Genomic DNA, 26461 nt, shown 5'->3' with positions numbered 1-26461 from the left:
TCATCAAGCTGAAGTTCAAGTTAATTAAGAACACCGTATCAAATCGCTAAACTCCCTTACACTTACGTATACATCGTTTCAGTAACAAGCCACGATTTTATAAATTAACCGGTTACTATTTTGAATAACGGTACAAGATAACTAAAATAAATTATTCTTCTGACAAAAGAGTAGATAACAAAGACAGGAATATGTCTCCTTTAAGATGGATTCAACGCATATTAAATTAATCACTTTCACTAAGTTTAGAAAACAATGTTTTATGTAATTAAGCTGTTAAGGCGGTTGAAAATAGCATTTCTTGTAGTCTTAGGATAGAATTCAACCAACAACTGTTGATTTTTAGAAAATATAATTTTTCTTAAAAAATGTCCAAAACTGCATAATTCGACCGTGAAACATGACCGTGACATGTTATTTCTTATCTAATTGGTTTGTTATAAATTGCTTCTTCTTAACCGTTCCTTTTTTTTAACTTTCAGGACCACCCTTAGGCACTGCTTCAGAGGATGAGATGAATGATTTGTAGCGTGTGTGAAAATGCCAATCCTGACCGGGATTCGAACCCGGGACCTCCAAATGAAAGGCCAAGTCGCTACCTCTCGCGCTACGGTGGACGGCTCTTAACTTACCTATACATTAAAAACATTCGGTCTAGTTAGTTCAAAATTGTATTCTTTTAAACCGACATCAAATTTAATGAACGTTTAACCTAAATTATTTTGTAATGTGTTTGAAATCAAATTTTGATAGTAAAATAATGATCTAAGGATCTTAATAAAATATTACCTAATTATGTAAATATTTTTATATCTATTGATGATCCGGCATCTCTGTGGATCGATGGAATTAGCCTGTCAATGTATCGAGAGGCAAGATTAGTACACGCATTTATTATAAAATACTAAAGGCTAAATCATACCTCTTAACAAAAAAACTGACGTAAAAATATGAAACTAAATTTATTAAAAAAATAGGTTTTTAATAATAAAGATACGAACCGAAAAATATTTGATGAGGCAAATTACGTAAAAAGCCGGCAAAGTAAATTCGTGTTTCTAAACAAACTTAAATAAAATAATTACTTAAAACGTACTAATGGAAGTCATAAACTAAAATCAAGAATGAAAAGATTATAAATTACCGAGCAAACCTTTACGGATATTTAGTTAATTGAAACATTTAAATCAAAGTGGTATTGACATTTGAACGATGCGTACTCGTTTAATTGTCACCTCTTGCTCTAGATCAACAGAATCCTACACAGTATCCATAATAAAGTACGCTAAAATGATTAAGCTATTATGAAAAAGTAATTATGATGGTCACATTGCAGCATAATTAACTGCAGTAGGGCCTCTCTTAACCGAGGTAATTGGGGATATTGCCGGCTCGGATAATGGAATCCGCGGTTAACAGAGACGTTAAGTTTTGTTCTTGAATTTGGGCAACAAACCATATTAATATCGAATTGGTAGCCGAATAAGCCACAAATTAAAAATGTTTAGAGCAATATCATGATTTATTATTTTATTTTACTGTATTTATTATAATAAAAACAAGTCATTAATCATTCTCGCATCGACTCACAAACTTAGCCCTTCACTGCACGATATTTTATATTTAATGTAAAAATTTTTTTTTAAATTCTACATGTGTAGTAATACAGCTACAAAAAAAATAATTAAAAATTTATTTCAATATTTTACCCATAAAAAAACCCAAAAAAATAATTGTTCCAATACTGGAACATCATGCTATATCCTGAAATACGTCAAACTTATTTGTTCCATTTATGAAACTTTACGATATATCTTGGGTCGAGTCAAAAGTATGGTAGATAAATTAAAAATTAAATACCGAAATGTAAAAAAAACTTAGTTTAAGAAAAAAAAAATTAAATAATAAGCTACTCACTTATTTGAAGACTTCTAAAGAAATTATATATTAAGCCAAACTTATTTACAAAATAAACCTTAATAATAAATATTGTGCACATATCCATTTATATGACAGTTTTACAACACATTTGTATAAAAGTTTTTGACACGCATAGTTTTAGTTTATGGATTTTTTAAAAATATTTAAATTTTTTAAGTTTTTGGACATTTTCTTCCTAATATTTTAAGGACTTGAACTAAATAATTGAAAGAGTAACAATCAATATTTACAAAATAAATCACAATTAAGTTGTACAAATGTTTACAGAGTGTGAAAACTTTTAAAACAATTATGGCTTTTATTAAAACAAAGAAGTACAATTCACTTGCTGAACTTTATAGAAGATTTTTCCCACAATTAGGAAATTTACATTGTTCTCTTCCTCAGCAATATCTGGCCAATTTTCAAACCCGTCTATCCTGACATCTTTTGAAGGAGCTGTAGAGACCTCTCTTTTTCTCCAATTCTAGCTCTAGTTCAGCAGAAGGACGTCCTCTTTTCTCCAGAGAAGTAGCATTATACAGAGTGTCCCATATAAAACGCAACCCATAAATCACTCATTCATGAAATTTCAAAAGTCAAGCTTACTCCCCTACTCGTTACTGAAATGGACTCGTCCAACATCTGAACATCGCGGCGACGAAGTAGAACACTACAGATAGTAACAACAATGCAATCATAACGTTCAGTGTATTGCTAGAGAAAAGATGGTATTTTCGCTAGATGAACGTGTTTTCATTGTTGAGTCGTACGATATAAGTGGTTGCAGTGCAAGATTTGTTTCGCCATAAGCATCCCGAAAAACCAGCTCCTAACAAAACATCAGTATTTAGGTTAGTTGCAAAATTTAGAGACACCGGTTCTGTTAATAACAAGGAACACAAAAGATCTGCGTCAGTGTTGAATACAGATACAGTCACTGAAATCAAAGACTCACCTCACCAAATAAATCGATCAGCCGTTTGTCTGCTGAAATTAATTTGTCTAAATCAACTGTTCATCGAGCGACCAAAAAATTACAATTACGACCTTATCGCATTCAAACGGTTCATCAACTTCTTGAGCCCGACAAAGAAAAACGGCTACAATATTGTCAACGGTTCCGTCGATTTCTGCGCGAGGGAATCAATGTTATGGATTCGTTTTTTCACAGATGAAGCACGGTTTCATTTGGATGGCTACGTAAACAGCCAAAACAGTAGAATTTGGAGTGCTGAAAATCCCCACGTTTATCACGAAAAACAATTACACCCGCAGAAGTTGGGCGTGTGGTGCGCGATATCGTGGAAGAAAATAATCGGTCCTATTTTTTTCGTGTACACCATTAATGCAGAACGACATCAGGATATTTTATTTCAGTTCATTGCACTCTTGGAAGAGGAAGACAGACACTGCTGGCTACAACATGACGGTGCGACATCGCACTACGCAGGTTCAACTTCTGATTTCGTCGAGGAATTCTTTGGTAATCGTGTTATCGGTCGAGGCTTGCGGCCACCAAGATCTCCAGATTTGACTGCAGCGGATTTTTTTCTATAGCGTTATCTCAAAGAAAAAGCCTACAGCAACAAACTACGAACACTTTAACAATTGAAAGTCAATATTGAACAAGCTGTATTAAATATCCAGCCACAAACTTTGAAAAAAGTTGCAAGAAACGCTGTAAAAAGAATTGAAGCTTGTATTCAAGAAGATGGCGGCCACTTCCAACATTTACTCTAAATGTAAGGTAATGGATGGTAATAATAAAAATTACATTTACATTTACACATGCCTTTTTATTATTTCAATCTACCAATATAAGATTGGGTAGCGTTTTATATGGGACACTCTGTATATGCCGAAAGAAAAGGTAAGATCTTGTTGGAAATCGTCTTGTCTGGTGGATGATAGTGGTTTCTCTACGCAGAATTTTCTGTACATTTACCAAACGTATAAAATCGCTAAATCTAATAAATGATAAAATAATATAAAGTACCATTTATTTTACTTCTGATTGAAAATCGTCCCAAAATAAAAATCCAGAAAATCTACTCCTCCCATGAGTTGATAGTAAATATTTACAATTTTAGGGCCATCAACAGGTTTTTTCCTAGTTTTTTAGTTAAACCGCAAAAATTTGCCCATGGACTGCCTTCCAACGTAGGTTGATATCAATGACAACATTTTGTTATCACACCATGTACACTTGTTACATGTGCACCATCAACTTTTGTGGAAAATTGAAAGCTTTCAGTATTTTGGTTTTTTAATCCTGCTGTTATTTTTTTAACCGTTTATTTGTCTCTTACTAACGGGTGGTTTTTTATCAATCTCTGAAAATGGCAAGTTAGGATCTCAACTTCTATTTCTTCTAAAAGTTCTAAGACAACGAATACCTTTTTGCTCCGTTAATACTAGCAACTGTATAGAAGTATAATAAATGTCAAAAAGAAGTTTCATCAGTGAACTCTTTGGTTGGGATCATTCTCAAGGTGAATATGTATCTCTGTATTATAAGTAAAGCCTGAGCTTCCAGGTAGAACGAAAAGTTTGTAGCCCCATTTATGAGGCTTAGAAGGCATTACTGTTTTATATAAATTCTTGGTTTAGTCGGACATAATTGTTCATCGACTGACAAACGTTCATCTAATGGAATTGCCTGAAAGTTTTGATTAAAACAGATAAAACAGGTCTTATTTTATGAAGTTGGTCACGGTTAGAATTGTCCGGCGATAGCATCGATATAGAATCATTGAAATTCAAGTTGAAAAACAACCGCAACCATTAGCAACATGACCTTACAACTGCATTGCATGATCTTCCAAAGTAGGAGCAATTATTTTTCACACACAAAGAAAAAATATGTAACTTTTCATCTGTATCACGTGTGTTTTATCTTTAAAAATAATCAACACATGCGTAGATAGTTTGTAATTTAATCCTGGACAATTAGAAACAATTTATGATGATGTATAAAGTACGGCTATTTCACTTCCTTCGGATGTTGGTAATCAGTGATTGAATTCGTATTTTGTTTGTTCCTGGAATGCCACTACATGCAACCAAAGGAGTTAAAATTATACATCGATAAAATATTATTAAAAAAACAAACTGTTCCAATTCTGACCCAGTATGCGGTAGGGATAGTATGATATTTTAACGAAAAAATTCGTCACCCACCTTCTTTTGTCTTAACTGAGTAACATGGCCCACAGTAGCGCGATCACGTCAGTTTCGTACTACCGTTATGTCAAGAAAAGGAACATCGTTTCGTTGTTCTAAATACTGGAGCGCTTTTGTGAGAAATACAGTCCCTTCATTGTAGCTATTTTTTTCATTTTAATTAATCGGTTTGTCTTCGTCACTGGAAATTTCATTAAACTCTTCTGTCATAACTTTCACAATCTCATCACCATAAATTTTAAATGTCAGTTCCCTTGAATTCGATTCTAACCAGTCTTGCACTTCATTCTCCTTTACATTTTCAAATCCCGGTATATTTTCTAACAAAACACAAAACTCCTCATTCGATGGCGTAATAAAAAAAATATTATGATTGTTAACCTATCGAATTTCTGACCATATTTTTGTAAAAGATTTACTGTTTGTTGTTATTTGATCGATTGAATTTCATGATTCTGCCAACACAATCACCAAAGGTTCTTTACTGCCTGAACCATAAGAAAACGGCATCATTTAAAGGATCCTGAAGGCTTCTTCAGCGTAGATCATTTACTTAAAAACTTTTCGGGTACTTTTGACCAGTATTCTTCAATTTCTCTTTTGTGTCGTTTTCAATCGCTGACGGTTGTTTCTCCGACACCAAACTCATAACCAATTTTTTTTAATCGATTCTCTGTCATTTGATCTTTTAAATGCTTCTAATTTTTCTCCATTGATACTACCACCCGTATATGTTATGTATTAGCAATATCTTTGCTAAAAATAGCCATTATAACAATAACCATAATACAGTAAATACAAGTAAACAACACAACAAACTACAACTACTATACTGTATTACATTACAGCAGATACACACTCACAAAAATAGACCGATATTTACGCGTATAGTAGACAATAAAAACTAAAGAAATGTATTGTTCTACTTACTGCCACACGCTGTAAATACACAGTACTAGTTACTTCGCAATAGTAATTACGTACAACGAATAATCTTCAGTAAAAGGCTATAATAAAATTCGTACATTGAATAAACGGCCTCGGTTAATTTTTTTTTTTAGTTTTACTGTTCTTCAGACTTTTATACCTGAGGCTAAATATGGATCTAATTAATTATTTGTAGCATACTGAAAAGATGCCATGCCCGAGCGGGATTCGAACCCGCAACCGCCGGATGAAAGGCCCTGACCCTACTCGCCCATGGCGGCCGGTCATATCGGTTAAGAAAGGCTCGGTTAATGGAGACCCTACTGTAAACAAATTGCATCATCACAAAATCTGAGATATAATGTGTGAGAGAGAAATACTGAAGAGAAAAATATTATATTGTATTTAAAGATACCGCAGTACATAAGAGGATTTGTTAGGTCTATAAGAGATACCTGTAGCTTGATACCGTCTGGCCATTGTTTCCAACCGACTGATCATACCATTAATGTTCAATAGCAAATACATCGCCCTTCTTTCTGTGAGTGTGTGTGTCTCTCTCTCTCTCAGTGTGTGTGAATGAGGGGGGATGGATGTGTGTGAGTGAATACGCTTGTTAGCTATACACAACCTAAACCCTATTAAATTTCCAAACTTTCTTTTAATACAAAAAATCTTTTAATCAGTAAAAATGCTATATAATATACTCGTATTCTGTATATATTTCATAAAACTTAAAATTATTTCCTTTCATCTAAATAGAACAAAATTTCGGTGAATTTTTTGCTTTATAAAAATTAATATTTTACAGTTTTCAAAACATTTATTCTAATATTTAAATTAGATTATTGAAATGAAAAAGAAATAAATCTATAATAGACATATTATTTTTGAATAATCAATTTTACCGGATTTTTATGCTTGTAATTCAATGCAAAGCTTCAAATAAACCTGTTACTTTAGTCTGATAGTTTCATAAAACATATGAAAAACAAATAATACAGGCTTAATTTATCTTTTATTCTTTTGAATCCGTTCTAATTTGTAATCGAGATAAATTAATCTATATGTTAAAACAACAATTTATTCGTTGTACAGTTTCATAAGAAACTACGTACGTTTAAAATGATCAAATTAAGTATATCATCAGTTCAGATATAACAGCTGACTTCAAATGACGTCCACCGCGATATTAGACTAATTTCATCAGGTAAGAGCTACTCTTAATCTGCGTAATAATTGATTTTATTAACTGTAGTTGATGAAAATAAAATATCTGTAAATTGTAAGCTGAATAAACTTGTAGCGGGAATATTTTTATCGGATTGTCTATAAGTTTTGACAAAAAATCCAACATTAAATAATAATAGGCGATTCCATTAGAATTTTTCACGAATAGATACTGAGGCTGCCTGATATACAGGAATATGCATTATTTTTTTTTTGACAGTTTTCTTAGTAATCTTTTGATAAAACTAGCGAGAAAACGGGTTGAATATTAGAATGACGTAACATAAATTAATCTAATATTAAATAATGGTGACTATTAAAGCAAATTATATTAAAAAAATTCTTTTTTAAACTTGCAAAATTAATGAAACATCTATTAAACCATATGACTCACCATTACAGACCGGAATGAATCCAAAATTCATCATTATTGTTCATTTTAAAAAATTAACACGCTAATAAAGGTATTAAATTATCATAATCGACTAAATACTTAATTTATGTTTAATATTATACTTTGCATTATAAGATGTAATAAAAAATGTTTCTTTAAGTAAGCTTTTGTTATTCATACAAATGATTTATATAATTAAAGTAAAATTATTATTAAACCCTATTTTATACCAATTTGAATTTACATGATGACAGTTTTATATTAATTTAAATCAATGATGCGATATTTCAGTAACGATAAACAAGTTACACTTTTTTTGCATAAATTTTCTGTCTTACCCTTTAAATTGAAAGACCTGTGCTTTAATGTAATTGAATATGTTGTAGCTATCAGCACGCCCCAAATCCATCAAAATGCAAAATTATATTCAGTCTTGCAAGTGATGCCTTCAATTTATTCGCTTCAGACTGGCTGCCTCCCGGACCAAAGCTAACGTGAATCGAGACCAGCTAATATCCTTATTCTCAAGTAAAAAAGGAATTCTACCTAGACAGACGGTTATGCAAGACACTACTTAACTACAGCACTAACCTAAGGCGCTACTTTAGCGTTAGTAATGCTTCTCATGCATCACAGACATAAGAGGAAGCATGCATGGTCTTAAGTAATAAATTAATGGACTTTTTCAAGAGAAATGTAGTGCTAAAAATAAAACCTTTAGTCTCAGGTAATTTGTTTTACCACAAATAAATTACAACGTTAAATTCTGTTAAAATAAAAACTAAAAATTACAAAGAAAAGATTACTAAAGTCTTTATATAAACCTAAACAATATTTATGTTCTTTAATAACTTACAGCATCAAGCATAACTGACAAAAAGTCATTAAATAATAGTGTGTGAAAACAACTTGAATTTTTTTAAAGTTACATTACAAATTAATAAAAATAATATTGCACTAACAATATTTTTTAATATGCTGATTAATAAGTTAACACTCGTTAATCTTTTTCTTTAACGTACTATGAAAAATAAACCAAAGTTAATAATTCAACTAAAAATTATAAATTTATTTAATTGATAACAGACAGATTCTCTATTCTATTGATAGTTATATGCCATTATTATATTTTTAATAGTCACAATAGCGCATCGATAATTAAAGTCATTAGCGACTGAAGCGTAATTGTAAATGTATCGGTAAACGTGTAGTCTTCAACAGACTCAGGCCCGCCATTTCTGAGACGTGTGGTTAATTGAACCCCAATCACCAAAGAACACCGGTGAATGATCTACTATTAAAATCCGAATAAAAGCAACTATCTTTACTAGAATTTAAACCTAAGAACTCTCGACTTTGAACAGACCCACTTTTAGAATAAACAGAAACTATCCTGTGAATCTTTACGATTTCACAGGATAGGTTGATAAAAAACTATAAGTGTATTAAACGGCCCGGTTACGTTTAGGAACCATTACTGTTCATATCATTATAATTACTTCCTTACTGTAAGGTTCGGTTGTATTTGACTAAAATCTAATATCTGCAACAAACTAAGGTACCGAATTAACTTTCTTTAAATCTCATGTTTTTGCCCATCGCCTAGCGCCCAGTTAATATGAGGTGATATTACCTTCCACGTCTAACATTAAACAAACTGGCAATAAAGTATTATTTTGAACTTGCTGTACTCCTTGCTGGCCAACATTAATCGTACATAGCGTAAAGTAAGAAGAGACTGATCCCTCGAGTGTTATTTGCCATATTAATATTAATAACGTCTTTTTAAATTTTTCTTTCAGTGAATTTTTAGTTCTTAGCGTTTATTTTTTACTATAATTTTTTTATGTTTTTTATTTATTTTTTATCTTAATTTTTCATTATTTTATTATGGAATTAAAATTACATCCAAATTTTCGTATAAAATATTTCTGATACAATTACAATTTACTACTGCAATTTTAACTATTTCCTGATAGAAACAATAACAAAAAAAAAACGACATTACTTATTACAAATTAAAAAAAAGATTTATAGTCAGAGTTAAAATAAAATTTGAATACAAAATAATAGAAATTAATAGTTGAATAGAATAAAATTCCCCAAAAAACCTTTTGTGGTGGTTAACGTGTTCGGTTATTTTATATTACAAATCTTAATCTTTATTTTGAAACATTCTTTTACTTTATTTATTAGTAAACAATTTTTAGTTTTCGTAACCTTGAAAATCTATAAAAGGTTAGATATAAAAACCGTTGATCTAATAATAGCAATAAACAATATTCTGATGTATAATTATAATAGTGAATGATATATAATAAATGAAATGCATTTCTAATAGCAAACATAATTTGACATTAAAATCTAGCAACTGAATTATTACTTACGAAATAAAAGCGTTGGGGTTTAAAAAAAAATAGCTTCAAAACATATACGGATTTTTGACAGAATTAATATAATCTTAGTTTTCAATGCTAAAAGAATATTTAAAAAAAAGGAGTATAGTCCCACTCAAAATACATTCCGTTTAAATGTTAATGTAGTGAAACCTTATAATTCGTTAAATTCCGAATATCGGTGTTCTTTCGTGGTTGGGTTTCAATTAACCACACATCTCAGGTATGGTCGAACTGAGAATGTACAAGACTACACTTCATTCACACTCATACATATCATCCTCATTCATCCTCTGAAGTATTATCTAAACGGTAGTTACCGGAGGCTAAACAGGAAAAGAAAGAAAGAAAGTATACAAGGCACTAGTGTTTTGTTTTCTAAATTGGAACGAATAAAATTAAAATAGAGCGTCAAAATTTACATGATCAAGATTTGGTTCTATTGCTGTGAATCGTACCGCACACAGCCTTACATGTAATGATTTACATAATCATTGAACTAGACTCCATGTGACAAACTTTAGATTAATTATATTTAGATTAGCCTGTATTGTAAGACTCATTTATGTATTATTACCTTTGGCACTGGAGCTTTTATGTTAAAGCTCTAAAAAAAGAACGTTGTATATATAGAATTGAACTTTGTATATATATTTGTAAAATTATTATTGGAATAAATTTGAATTTGAATCAGAATTAACAAGAATCGTTTGTAATATTACAAAAACGGATTATCGATTTTCAACACAAAATTTATTTTTGGTAACAGAATTGTAAGGAGTATAGAAGATAAGATAAGTCTGCAACTATGTAACTATGTTTTAACCAATACAGGTTTAGTTTTATGATTTTATATGGTAACAGAATCGTTCCTTTTTTGTAAAGCTTTCCTGCACCTCAGAAATTGAACTTGTTTTATAGATGATCGTTTTAATAAACCACTGGCCTTTTAACAAAAGAAAAAGGTTTTAAAATTTTCATGTAAGACCAGCCCCAATAAAATTGTTAATAATTTTATTTGTTTTTAGGCAAAAATTTTAATAATTACTAATTATTATTATATTACTCTACATATATCATCAAATTTATCATAAATATACATACTTATTCATTTATAACAGAAATTATAAATTTCGATTCACCCAGAAATGAACAAAACTGCTTGCGTCGTTAATTTTAGATAGATTTCACAAGAAAGGTACCTATTATAGTGGGTACCATGATTCGACTTTCAGAAAATTTCGACATATCTTCACGTTTCTCATCCCCAGACCCCAAAACCACCATCAGTTCAAAAGTTTATATAAATAAATATATATATATATATGTTGAGTAAATTTGAAGTTTTTCTTAACTTTAAGGTGGAAATATTTTTTATCCCTTATTTAGCACCTGTGAAATTTATGCGATTTTAAAATAAACGTAAAGCGAAGAGTAAGCATTACATAAATATACGAAAAGTGAAAAATTAATGCAGAAACGTCAGATAACTGTTTCAACTACATTTAATGAATCATCTCATAATTTAAAATTGAAAACAAATAACTATCGATGTTACCGATCATTAGAAAACTGAAAATTAAAATAACTTCACAGTCTTTTTAATGATTATTTCACCATTCACAAGCTTGTGCAAACATGAAAAGTAAATTTTGTAATGCTTGAAAAACGCTATTCCTGACCGGGATTTCAACCAGTGACCTCTAGATGAAAGGCCGAGACGCTACTACTCCTTCATAGAGATCGTCTAAAAGGTTTCTTCAGAAAATACCTCTAAATTTTGAAAGAAGCATATTAAAAAGGCTTTTCATATTTATTTTTTTGTTATAAAAAAAATTATTTTTTATTAATAATTTAAAAATTAAAATTAAAAAGTTGTTTAGTGGCCACACATCTAGTTGCCTGAAAATCCTCTAGACAAAATCACGAAACGGATATCGAAGAAGTTATGAATTTCATTCGTAAGATACAATTATTTATGATTTATTAAATTTGACAATTAACGTTTTTAAATAGAAGAAAAGGAATATAAATTCGCAAGTAGATTTTGTAAAAATCAGATCATTTAATTGAATTCCGTACAACTTCAAAAAAAACAAAAAACAAAGATTTAATGTCAGAGTTTTAATTACAATAAGATACCACTACGCAGTCGGGTAATAGAACATAATTTAATAAGGTTTTACCTCCAGAATGTCTATTAATCAATTTCTTAGTTTATGCGAATGTTCATTTACTTGCCATCCTCCGGAATGCAGTAACACGTATGTAATACGATCCGAATTCATAATTTAATACCAATAATTAACCACATACAGACAGATTTATTTAAAATAAGTGGTCAGGTTCCATTAAATAAACTGTGATCAAGATTTTTTTTAAAATTTTAACTGTACAATTTGTTATTCATATTTAAAACTCAATCAGATACACTTTTTTAACACTTGAAAAATCTTTCTAGTCTCGACTTTGGTGGTCAATACTAAAAATGCGTATACAGCTGACTGCAATAATAACAGTAAATGCAACCATAAGAAGGGTACATTTAGAATTTTTTTAACAAAGCTAATTTCCTGGATTGTAGTACGGGATTAGTTTGAAAAAACGAAAAACAAATATTATTGACCATACCGTTCATGCAGGGCGAAAAATCTCACTTAAGTGTAAATAACAATTTTTTCTTAGGGATAAACTTATTAATACACACACATATATATATATATATATATATATATATATATATATATATATATATATATATATATATATTTACCAAAACTAAAATCTATTATCAAAAATAAGAAAGAAAAACCATTAAAAAGTGATAAAAGTCTATAGTTATATCATTTAAATAGTGAATTTAAAAATAAAACAAACGATGTAGAAATTCTAAAGAAGCTTAAAATTGAGGAACAAATCAGTTGAGAGTTTGTAAGTTTCGCAAAACGTACGTTAACGGACAAAAAACTGAGAAGTGCTTTGTCTTCTACCAAATAACTGTAAATTGAATCTTACAGAATTAATACAGACACATGTTAAGAGACGGGTGGGAGGGATCAATGAAAATTCTGCAGAAGAATTATGTAACAGTGTATTTAAAATGTAAGTATTACAATTACATGAAAAAAATTTTAAAGTTTTTTGGCAGAGTATTTAAAATGTAAGTATTACGTGCGAAAAGCTGTACCTTAAAAGCTGCCACTGCTTTAATTAACAGTAGCTGTTTTTTTTAACAGCCCAAATTTAAAGACAATAACTTACCGTAAAATAAAAATACAAGACAATTTGAAGTTTATACCATAAAAAGTGTCTGCTTTAATTACTTTTTAAATATAATTAAAGTAATTACTTCCTTGTAACTAGATAATAATTAGAACAGTTTATTAGAACCGGTTTTATTGTTAAACCAGTTAGCAATTAATCTAATGGTTTATCGCTACTTTTAAGGGATAATAAATGTGTAACTAGAATATGATTTGAACTTTGTGGCGGCTTGAGCTGCGTCTAATATGCATGATTTAACCGAAAATAAAAACTGCCAAAAATGTAATCGACCTACAGTGACAGTATGTTTGTAAAGCCATGTGGAGTTTTAAATTATTTTAATATTGAGAGAAGAAAAATTAAACAGACACCAAATAAAATAAAATCGTTTTAAGATTTGTAGTATTTGATAAGATCTTAGGTGGAAGAACACACTCCTGCAGGAGAAAGAGTGCCTATGCAGACCACCAACGTAATTTTCAGCAGTCGGGATGGTCACCATAAAGAGAAATATTGAATATGTATTGTAGCTAGTAAGATTTAAATCCGTGAATTTGGTGTAGCAAGAATACTGTTTAGTTTTTAATAAAGACTCTCCACGTCGAAAAAAAACATTAGCCACTGGCAAGAAACTAAAGAATATTGGATAAGAAACACTTTGGTAGGTCCTCCTGCAGGAAGAAAAAATTGAAACAATTCGAGAAAATTATCTTTATAGTCCTGAAAATAGGCTCGTATCGAAAACTAACAAAAACATCTGTCATAAGTTGTCCAAAAAACGCCTTAGTTTTACAGCACAAAAACTCCAGTTGTTGCTTAAGTTATATCCAGGTGAAGTACCTTCTCAGTAAATTTCCTTCTCATTGAAGTTTTTTGACGAAAGCATTTTAGATAGAAAGAAATGATGAGATCAATTTTTTAAATCTCTGGTCACTTACAGAGACAGAATGTGAAAGTTTGAGCAATGAGCTGCAGAAAATTCACATAAAATCACTGAGCATGAAGCAATTATCTAAAGGTAAAAGTTTGCTATATTCTTGAGCAAGAACGAGAATCAGATCATTTCTTTTCCTTTCTAACCCAGTGTTAAATCTGAAAATTATTTGGAAATAGATCAAATATTTGGTTTCATGAAATAGGAGAAAACGTCATCTTTGAATAAGAGGATGCTCTTTCGCACTTCTCAAACTGCTTTCGTAATTTCCTCAATGAAACAGACATTTGCCCAACGGTGAGAAAACGAATGGAAATACTATTCCGATCAGATTCCTGATCTTACTCACTATTTTACTATTTTTACTTTAGAGGTTTTGTGAAGAAGAAAACATGTACCCACCAATGATATCTGTCACTTGAAACAGCGGATCACGTAGATAATATCAATTGTTACTCCTGATGTCTTCACCCCCATGAAGCAGGTTTTGGACAACTTCATTTAAATATATACGAGGAATCAAGCAGCTAATACTGACTTTCATCACGAAGATAAAATCTTTATTTTTTCCTCTTAAATTACGCTTTGATTTTCTCAGATGTATCAATTATTTTTCCTTTTAAAGAAAAAGTAAATTTAAATTTCACTATATATTTTCGCTCGACACAATATTTAAAAAAAAATCCTTGATCCTGACAAGCAACTTATTTCCGTATTTTTACCTATACCTTCCGAATTGTCATCACGAAAAGAGAAACTTTATGACTGGTTAAACGAAGGACTACCTGACAACACTGGTACACGATTTATTTAGTCATCTTTATAAAATTATTAATATTTTTAGAAAGTGATGCCAGTTACCCCCGGGGTGGTTAATAAGGATAAAAAAAAATTTTAGAAAGAAACAGAACTATATAATAAGTTTGATATTAAATCTAACCATTAAAAACATGTAATAATTAAGGTACAGAATAATTTTTACCTGTTTCTTTTGATACTTGATTAATGCCTCTTCATGAGCTTTGGCTATCACCTCATCGACAAGAAGATTGGCAGTTCGTACCACTTCAGCCGGATCATGTAGAGCGATATCTCTCGTGTCCTCCTCATCAGGACTCTTCATTGTAATATGGTAATATTTATTCTCCTCTAGGCTACATGCAAGGCCTCCTACAACAATTTTACCAGTGAAAGATTAAAATTTAGTAATAAAATTGCATCTGTAATACTGTTCTGTCATAGAATCGAGATATAAAAACGTATTCAAAAGTCTGCGAAAGTTTTCATAACTTCTAACGGTAAAATGTCATTAAAGTAAAAACCACTGATTTAATAAATCTAATAAGAATATTTTTTTGTTATATGTAATTTTTAAGTAAATTCTTGTAAAGAATAAAAAAATTGTTATTTAAAATTGTCTTATTTCTTTTAAAACACAGTGACACATTATTCCTAAAATTAAACAATGTTATGACATAAAATCGTTTAAAAATATCACTTGTGGTTTCTTGATATATTTTATTCTTTTAAATTGAAATTTCTAACATAAACCTTTTAATACTGTTAAAAGAATTATGTGGATCCTATTATTTAAGCTGCAGTATCTTTTTTTTAAATTCTTCTACCGCCGAAATAATTACGGAAGTGATTTGAAATTTGAAAAAGGTAAAGATAAATTCTAAATTTTAAAAGATGGAAACTACATACTTTACAGAAATTCTCAACGTAATTATAGAGCTCAAAATACATACACCAAATTAAAGGCGTAAAAACCACGTTTTCAGCTTTTTTCTATAAATATAAATGACAGTTTCTGGGTATTCCTATATAATAAAATGGGTCCTGGAAACTCCTAATAAAATAATGAATAACGTAAAATAAAAGATGATTTAGTGTATGCGTGCGCGCGTGTTGTTGTTGTTGTTGTTGAAGCGGGGAAAAATTGCTCGATATAAAGAAATAACATCATGTTATTACATGCTATTAAGGGATATTTTAAATGTCAACAATAGTATTTACTTACATTAAAATACCAATAACAGGACACCTATATAACCATAACAAGTTTATATTATGTTTATTGTCAACAAACCTTTACTATTCCCTTACATTAAATAACCATAAAAAAATTTTAAAATTTTATGAAAAGGAACACAAAATTTTGTAATTAACGAACATCCAATTTAAAATGATACCCAGTAAGCAGCTTATCTCTTGCGACATCCGAATAGCTTATAAAAAACTTAGTAAAAAGAAAACTGAACGCTTGGACGGTACTAAAGATCCTTCTCATTAAGAAGAGTACACCGGTGAGGTATAATGAAGGAGAGGAAGAAAACAATTGCTCAGGGAAAAATTTTACAGGGGTTGAAATAAGCTGTACAATATCTACTAGAAAACATTCAGTGTTTGAAAAGTTGAATGAACTTTATTTATTTCGCTGCTGAAGTAATTTTTAACGATATTTTATACAATAAAAACATACCTACATATAGAAAACCGTATACATTTATAAAAGTAACTTAAAAATATAAAACGTAAAAATTTAAATACATCTGAACTATTAAACGTGGAAATAAATCGGACTTAATTGTTAGTAAATCGAATGATTAAATAATTCTAGAGAAAACAGAGTAGACATAGATCTGACATCTGATAAAGATAGCCGACTATTATAAAAATACTGTATACAATATTTTTTGCTAATTGTTATAAACCCAATATTTAAGCTACTTTTACTCAACACACTTTATATAATATACATTGTATCTTAAATATAATAATAGACGCTCCGTGTGAAAATTGACCTATAATTTCTATACGTCTTCTGTGTATAGAAGATGTTATATATTATATTTATTATTATACTCGAACTTATGAAGTCAGACTGATCAACGATGTTAGACGAACTAAGCTTTTTCAAAGAAATTATAAACGTAAAAACAATTAGAAACAGCATTTAGAAACGAATTAATACAAAAATGTATAAGTTTTAAAGGTTTAATGTAACAATAAGGACGGTTACAAGATTGAAATGTGATTAGAACAGTAAATCTATTCGCTGAAGCTGCAAACTAAAACGTTGTTTCATACAAAATTTTCAGTTTTAATGACAGCTGTGCTCACATTCAAATACATAATATTAGACAAGAATTACAATAAATACTCAGTGCTACAACCAGAAAACAACTTATTTTAAATTCGGAAGGATTGAGAAGAATTCTTGTAATTATAGAAAACCGCATGTACGTGTCATTCATCTTTCATTTCTACGCTGTTCTCTGTCTTTACCGTAAAACGCTACACAACAATAACCAAGAAATTTGAAATTTGACAAACGGTTGGCCGTTAACCTAAACAATGCAAGGAAAATCTTTAGATTTCCAAGCATTGATCCATAAATGCGGTACAAAAATTTTAAATCCTTAAAATCGAGCGCACCTAACTAATCTTAAAATCTTAAAATTCACTTAAAATCTACTTAAAATCTTAACTTCACGCACTAAAGTTTTCGTGGTTTCCTTTTTCATCATGAAGATAAAAAACATTTTATTCCATTTGTCCACATCTACGTTTTCTGTTATTTTTAGATAAAGCCTTCTTCTTTTACGTTTTTTGTCAAAATATACTTGTCAGTTATTTTAGTACATAAAAATGAGATCGCCTTGAAAAATTTCGTTTTTCAGCAATTTATCTCATTAATTTAAAATACATTATTTTTTTGTATAATAATTATTATTAATAAAATTTATAACAATGATTGATCTACCTTGATCAATCAACAATTATAATTCTCTAGCGGTGACTGTTGACATCGCCTATCACCTATTCTCTAATACAGCATGATCTGTTTCAAGTCCACAAAAAAATAATTTAGTTACTTTTAATTGGATTTCAATACTTCTGGAACATTCGTCAGCGAGACCTACTTAGAGAAAAAGAAGAGGCTTGACTCTAAACATTACCTACATGCGCGCGCACACACTCACACACACACATAACCATCATAATTCATTATCTGACAGAATGACTCAAAATACATACGAATGCAGGAATTCCGCCTCAAAAATGGGAATATAAAATATCCCAAACTGGCGTTACTCAAACCATTTATCATCTAATTTGGCAAAATTCATTGACACTCGTTTGCAGCTTTATGATTGTTATTCATAGGCCTAAAATTATAAAAAAAATAAATCAGGTCTGCTCAAAACCAATCACATGAATGATCTTCATTTTCACATGTAAACATAATCTGTTTTTAGAAAAATTTAAAGAAATTTGCAAGGGGAACTGGAAATAATAGAGTTCTAAAATATAAATCTAATAACATTATCAATTTATCATTAAATAACATTCTAAATATTATTTCCTACGAATGTAATCAATAATTAATCGTAATTATCAAGAAACAGAACAGAAATATATAAAATTTTCGATGATACTAAAATATTCTCTTCAAATAATTCAATTTACAAGTTGAACTTAAACTTTTCTATATATTTCGGTACAAGTAAAACTTCGGAAAAGCTAACCCGTTTTTAGTGAAATTCGTATATTGATTTGGTTTTGACAGTGGGTCAAACTTAACCTACACAATTTAAAAATGTTACAATTAGTATGAATGATTTTATATATATATATATATATATATATATATATATATATACAATCACGCACTAAGATAACAGCATACTGGTACTGAATACGTATATTTAACGTTAGTAAACAACTAAGCACCCCAAATTGCACCCCATTAACAGCAAAATATAACTTATTATATTAAAATTTATTGTTATTTCTACTTATTTTTTTATTTCAGTTTAGCAATATCGCAGAAATATACTTCGAAATTAGTTTGAATATTACTTATTATTGTTATAAAATTCTGGTTGCATGTTAATAATAAACGTTAGGCGATTTGTTGTTTTTGATATAATTTTGATTGTGTTTAATTATTTTTGAGAAACAAGTTAAGTAGTGTGTTTTTTATACTCTAAACTGTACCTAGATTTTTCCAGTTGTATCTGAATTAAAAAAGTGAAATTCTTTGTTTGAAAAGCCGCTTTCCTTCACTCATACAGAATATGCTGATACGATTTTTGTGACTGCTTTTGCGATGAAAGTAATCCAACTGAGATGAAGAATACCGATGTAGGTATTTTGGACGAATAGATCCAAACCGTAAGGTATAATCTTTTTGAGAATGATACACTTCTCAGCGCTCATGTATCATCTGAACGTCAATCGGTGCATAGTGATGAAAGGAAAAACATGACATTAGTATTCAAGTTAATTTCTTAGTATGCAGTTAGTGTTACCAATCTAATTTTTCAAGTTCTAAATTTAATGTAATAAAAACGGCTGTTTTTAATTTTTACAAATTGATAATATTTTTCTGTTAAGTTTTGTTCTCAGCTGTTCTTTGAGATAGTCGTGTGTTTGTGTATTCTAACTAAAATTTATTTTTGTGTTATATTGAGTTATGTTCCGTTCTCTTTTAATCTGCGGTTGCGTTTTGGAGCTTAATTATCATTAGGTATAAGGTTTTTGTTTCTTTTCAGTCATAAATTTGGAGGATCTTTTCGTTCCACCGCTCCGTTGCTAAAGAGTGTTCTTTGTTTGTTTACTTTTTTGCTTACTTCTTTGTTTACTTTTTATTGTTTCTAGTTTCGTTTATGTTTATGTACGCTTAGGTTTTACACGGTATCAATCAGCTACCCTCGGCAGATATGGTAGACGAGGGGCCATCTGACATTGTAGGTTGTCATGTACCGTCCAGTTAACGTGGTCCGTTATCGTTGTTGGATAGGGACCCATGGAGGGCTTCGCGCAAAATCTTATTAGAGACCACTTGGCAAACAATCTGTCAGGTGTTTTGAGTGATAACGAAAGTATAACAATGGAATCCCAGCCTACTACTAGTCAGTGGAGGACGATAAAAGGAGACAAGGAGACAACGAGACAAGGAGTGAATCGTAGTCCTAGCAATGGCGACTTACCACTATCGAATAGATTTAGTAGCCTTCCACTAGGTACGGATGCTGTAAACCGACCTGAGCCAGTCAAGCCTTCTCCGATTGTGCTTTACGGAATAAACGACGTGCTGAAGATGTACGAGCTGCTGAAAGCGGCCGTGTGCAAGAGTGATTACGGCATTCGACTGGTTGTAGGTAAGCGGCTGAGAATAATTTCTAGCGACATCGAAGCGTACAAGAAGACTATACATGATGTTCGAGAACACAGTATGATAGTTCATACTTTCACAAGGAAGGATCAACGAGCCCTTCGTGATGTATTCAGAAACCTGCACCGCTCTATTTCACTGGGGATGATAAAAGACGAAATCGAAGGCCACGGGCATCGGGTGAAGAACTTGATAAATGCACGCCGCAGGATGACTGAGGATCCCATATCGATTTTCTTCGTGAACCTGGAGCCACAGGAGAGCAATAAGATTATCTTTCAATTACAGTATATTGCCAATTGCAGAGTGTCATTCGAGACGTCACGGAAGCCTACAAGCCTCGTGCAGTGCATGAGGTGTCAGCAATATGGGCACACTAAGAGCAATTGTATGAAGCCTTTCCGCTGCGTGAAATGTGGAGAAAGCAATCGGACAGCTGACTGTCCCAGGAAGAACAGGAGCATTCCTGCAACCTGCGCCTCGTGTCAGTCCGACCATCCGGCAAACTAACGAGACTGCAGAGTATATCAAGAGATATTGGAGAGGAAGCGTAGGCAGAAGGCTAATTAGAACTCACAGCTTGCTCTGAGAGTCGAATCCACAAGCTGCAAGGTGGCCGGTCCCGCGCTTGATGATAAAAACTTCCCTTCATTGGGTCGTGGGGTCGGAGGACAGTCAAGGCGAAGCCTGAATCTCTCCATAAAACGTATGCTGTGGCAGCTGGGCGTGCTAGTGAGGGCAGTGTGGACAAGATAAATGTCCCTATATTTTTCTGGCTGGAAGAAGGCGACTCAGAGGCCTAAATCTCCGCGTGGGCGATCGCAGACTAGACCGTGTGGCAGTAACAAAATATCATGGTGTCATTATAGACCCAGCTCTAAAGTTGGGAGGTTGGTTATTATCTTACTCAAATACTTTCTGGGCATGGTAGCTTCGAATATTATTTACACCGATTCGGTAGAAGACCAGCACCTATTTGCATGTTCTGCCAGGATTCGGATACTGCCGAACATACTCTGTTCCACTGTGATAGATGGACTATACATAGACGACGTGCAGGGCTACAAGAATTAAATCCGGAGAATCTGCTTCTTTTTCTCCTGCGATCCGCTGATAATTGGAACAAAATGGAGGAGTTTGCCAAGATAGTGCTAAAGGCTAAAGATGATGTAGCCCTTTTAAGAGGCCATTGAGGCCCCGTGGTAACTTAGAAGTTTAATATTTTCGTTAAGGCAAGCAGCTATGAGGAGAAGATCATTCCTTCGTTTGGGGATCATAACAACTGGGTAATGAAAAGACCGAGACCAGGTTCCCTCGGCGGGGGCTAGGGACGGCTTTGTCGGGCCTGGTTCTCTGTCGGGGGGGTTTGAGGCAGGCACATTAAAACAAAAAATCCAACCGGGGGGCTGACCTGCCGTGCCGGACGTACAGCCGGCGGGTGGGGAGGCCTCCTTTGAGTTTAAAGGACACTTTTCCGGGCTGCGCATACTTGAATGGATATCCGGCCCGGGGAAGTAGGGGGAAAAAAAAAAAGATTCAGACAATTACGGTTGAAATTACAGACTGGTTGGGGCCTATTAGGCTGTCGCGGTGTAATACCCTTCGCGCAATACTGTAACTGATAAGTTGTTTTCCGATTACTTTGCAACTGTGGGTTCTAGATTTATTACCGTAGGAGACTGGAACGCGAAAGACCCATTGTGGGGTTGCCGGTTAACTACCAACAGGGGTAGATCGCTGAGGAGATGTGTTCAAAATCTGCACCTGGACGTGATATCGGGATTCCAGCCTGACGGACCTGACGAACCTCCGGATGCAAACAGATACGAAGATCCCGGATTTGCTTGACTTTTTTGTCACCTCGGGTAAGTCATCAGCATGCACTCTAGTGGAGAACAACTATGATTCATCATCGGACCACTCGCTCGTTCTACCTACATTGAGCACGACAGTGATAAGGAGGAAAGGGAGGTCTATTCTTCATACGAGACGAACGGATTGGGTTTCTTACCAGAACTGGATCATAGAGAAACTAACTGACCCGTTTCCACTCGGTACCTCCGGGGATATTGATTACGCGACGTAACTTTTGACGTCGGTAATGCAAGAGGGGGCATGGCGGTCTACACCTGAATATTTACACGCAGCCAGAGACAATACCTACCCGAGGGAAGTGACAAAACTAATTGTCTCGAAGCGGCGTCTTCGGCGAAATTGGCAGTTTCAGAAGGCCAGAAGACAGGAATCTTCTTAATAGGACGGCGCGGAGGCTGAAGAGGTTGTTGAGGACTATCAGGGACGAGACATTCAAGGAGTACGTAGGAAATCTTTCTCACCTGAATGGGGACGGATGCTCCTTATGGAAGGCTACGAAGGAACCGCAACGATCACGAGGAACACTCCCCGCCCTACAGAGGCGTACTGGACCGTGGGCGAGGACTGACAAAGGAAAGGCCGATCTGTTTGCCTCACACCTAGAGGTAACGTTCCGACACTCCAATGAAGAGGGTCCCGGTAATATGAATGTTAACAACTTCTATGAGAGCCCGATGCCAATCAGCTAGATCAATTAAACAGCAGATCGATTAAAATCTCTACAAAGGAAATACTGAAAATTAGTCAACCAAGGAAGACGACTAAGGAAGGCCCCGGGCTTTGACTTAGTAACGCACAAAATACTTGTCATGCTACCCCTTAAAGACATTGAGTACATTAGGAATCAATGCCTAACGCTGTTCTGAGGAAGATTTACTTTCCAGCGGAATGGAAGGTGTCGCAGGTGGTGATTATTTTGAAGCCAGGGAAGCCTACACAGAAACTTTCTTCTTACAGACCAATTAGCCTATTACCGGTCTTATCTAAATTTTTTGAGAAGCTACTACTGCACAGGCTTCGGCCAGTGTTGGAGAGTAAGGGGATAATACCGGACCACCAGTTCGGATTGTTACCATTCCACAATCGTACAATCCCATAGGATCATCGGTGGGTGTCTGGAGGAGCGGAAATTCTGCTCGGCGGCGTACTTAGACATTCAACAGGCCTTTGATAAGGTATGGATACCTGGCTTTCTCTATATGTTAAAGCTACATTTTCCTCAACCCTACTTTCTAGTCTTGCGGAATTATCTTGAGGAGCGTTTTGCTCAGGTGAAATGTAATGACGAGTTTTCAAGATTCTTTGAGATTAGGTCGGGTGTCCCTCAGAGCTCTGTGTTGGGCTTTATGTTGTATTCCATATTCACTGCAAACATTCCTGTCCTGGATGATTGCATCGTTGCCATGTTAGCCGATGACACTGCTATCCTGGCCGTTAACGAAACCCCTAGCCTAGCCTCACAGGATCTACAAATGGCGCTAGAGCGTGTCTGTATGTGTCAGAAAAAGTGGAGGATTAAAGTTAATCAAGGTAAGTCGACGCACGTCCCATTTCCTATGCGGAGGGGTGACTGTCCCGGTGTGTACTTTGATGGTGTTTTGATCCCGCAAACGGAGACTGTGGGATACCTGGGACTTCACCTCGATCGGCGATTGACCTGGAAGTGTCACCTGAGGATGAAGAGGAAACAGCTGAACGTAAGGTTCAGCTGAACGTAAGGTAACTTCATTGGCTGCTTCGGAGAAACTCAGGCCTCACGTCATCCAACAAGATCTTACTTAATTTACAAGGCTATCCTGCGCCCAATGTGGATTTACGGTGTAGAATTGTGGGGAACGGCTAGTACTAGTAACGTGGAAATTATACAACGATTTCAGAACAATGTAGAGAGGGTAATTGCCGAAGCGCCATGGTTCACGCGGAATGATATGAGATTCACGATTATCTGGAGCTTCCGTCGGTTCGTGAGATTGTATAACAGCGCGGTGTTAAATACCTGCAGAGACTTGAGGATCATGTAAACCACTTTGCAATTAATCTACTTGATAACAGCAGGGACGTCCGCCGATTGAGACGTGTCCATGTACTCGACTTAGGGCCTGCGTAACAGTTTGGAATCTAATACCGTCAAGTTTAGTAGTGTCCTATCTAATCTTTTTTTCTTTTTTTTGTGGACTATATGGTGCTGAAATTAATTTTTTGTGATTTATGACTGCTTGAAATTTCATATTGGACTTTAAGTTTACTTGCAACTGTTTATTGTGTATTACTAATTTTGGGGGTTCCTTAAGGACTCCCTTGTCACGTGTTTTTGTCACAAAACTTACTTATGGCTCTGCAAGAGAACCGATTGTAATTATAATTGTTATTGAGCCAAAAAAAAGTTTTGTTCTGTTTCGTTTTTAATAATAAAAGTTGATGATTTTTTTTTTATTATTCGCAGACTTTATTACATCAATTTTCTCAAAATTAAATTCTCTACAGGTTTTGATAATAAAATTTACGCTTTTCTTAGTCATTTAACAATGTTATTGTACTTCAAACCTAAACAAACTTGTTTTTCGTCATCAAATTTTTCTGTTTTACATTGAACATCATAAAAACTATGGAAAAATAGTTCTGGGACCAGTTATTCTATCTTTCAGGTCAAAAAATATACGAAACCATCATGTTTACCCCTTATATAACTTCTTAAAAGTTTTAGTATGATCTCATTTCACCGGAGGAACTGAAATCCGGGCGATAGTTTTCGCTAGCTTTAATTTCATAACAATGCGTTTTTGGATATATCCTTGAATGAGATTTTTTCGTTATTTTAAACTCTAGAATCAGTTCCCAGGTTATTTTACATTTCTCCTGAATCACTCAGTGCATATAGGCGCGAGCGAACTTATTACATTGCCAAACAATAGCGTATAAATTATAAAATAATACCAATATTTCTGTAATCTATTCTTCACGTCATTCTGCGGAGTTTAAATACTGACTAACAAATTTCTCCGATTCACTCACTCATCACAGTGTCCCCAAACCAAAGAATCATTACTTCCAGTATCACACGAGCTTGCTATATGTTCAAAAATAACAACCCCGTAATTGAAAACACACAAAGAAAATAGAATCCGGATGTGTTACTATTTTCATTTCCTAATTAACCAAAAAATAAAAATCGGTTTATATTTTTATTTACATCAATTATTATTCGGCTGAAATTTTTTTTAATAATTATGTTAAATTATCCAAATTTATCGAAAGGGATAAATACCTGAAACCTCCTAAATATGCTTCTTCTTTTCTGAATTTTCACACTCACTGAAACTTAGAATTATGTATGATTGTTACTAAGAGAATTCCTTGAAAAACCACAAATCCAGATCATTTTTAACGTCACTATACTCAATAGTTTTCCGACTAAGAAGCGGCATTTAATAGCATTTCTATTTATTCTTTAATTTAATTTCAATCTAAATTAAAAACCACTTCTTATAATTTGGTTGTTTACAACATAAAAGGGAGTTCAGTCTTAAATGCGGGTTGCAGGATCTTAAAAGTAAAGGCTCTCCAAGCTATTATTTATTTTTTTTATATTAATCTGTTACGTACCAAGTAAACATGTTCAAAGCCGAATAATACACTAATATTGTAAGAGAAAGATAGCTCATATATCATTATCAAAAACCTTTTATACTCTTTCTATTTGTATATCTCCATGCAAGTGTGATGTGTGTGTTACTTGTTTGCAATTCAAATTTTTAATTATTTCACGATCAGATATACTATAAAATTTATTAAGCATCGCTTTCTTAAAACCGAATACGGTGAATATATATTTTCAAAATTTAAAACGGTTAGATCGCCATGTTAATTTTAAATCACATCGACTTAAAACCATATACAGTACATGTACAGATACCGTAAATAAAGTTTATTTTTGTAAAAGAATAATATTTAAATTATACTGCCTAATAAGCATATTAAAATTACCAAACGTAGATTATGAGGATTTAATTTACATTGATTTTAGAGAGGAATTCCATAATGAGTAAAGTAACAAGTTAACCTACTTAAACAGAAAAAAATAATTAAATATAACTGATTTCATTTCATTATAAGGCTATGACACAAAAAATATTTCTTAAAATAATTAT

At 32.8% G+C, this 26461-nt stretch overlaps 1 protein-coding gene across 7 annotated transcripts in view; it reads right to left on the bottom strand.

Annotated features, from left to right (window-relative positions):
- The window catches only part of LOC142329471 (uncharacterized), a 302863-nt gene that overhangs the window by 54486 nt on the left and 221916 nt on the right, over nucleotides 1–26461 (bottom strand). For all 7 annotated transcript variants that reach the window (XM_075374158.1, XM_075374152.1, XM_075374144.1 and 4 more), the window contains one exon: nucleotides 15234–15421. In XM_075374158.1, coding sequence (XP_075230273.1) covers nucleotides 15234–15374 — 141 coding nt within the window. In that variant the 5' untranslated portion in view covers nucleotides 15375–15421. The remainder of the gene's footprint in view (nucleotides 1–15233; nucleotides 15422–26461) is intronic.

This window comes from Lycorma delicatula, chromosome 1, assembly GCF_047948215.1.
Source record: "Lycorma delicatula isolate Av1 chromosome 1, ASM4794821v1, whole genome shotgun sequence".
Taxonomy (NCBI): domain Eukaryota; kingdom Metazoa; phylum Arthropoda; class Insecta; order Hemiptera; family Fulgoridae; genus Lycorma; species Lycorma delicatula.
This window is presented reverse-complemented; position numbering and strand designations above follow the sequence as displayed.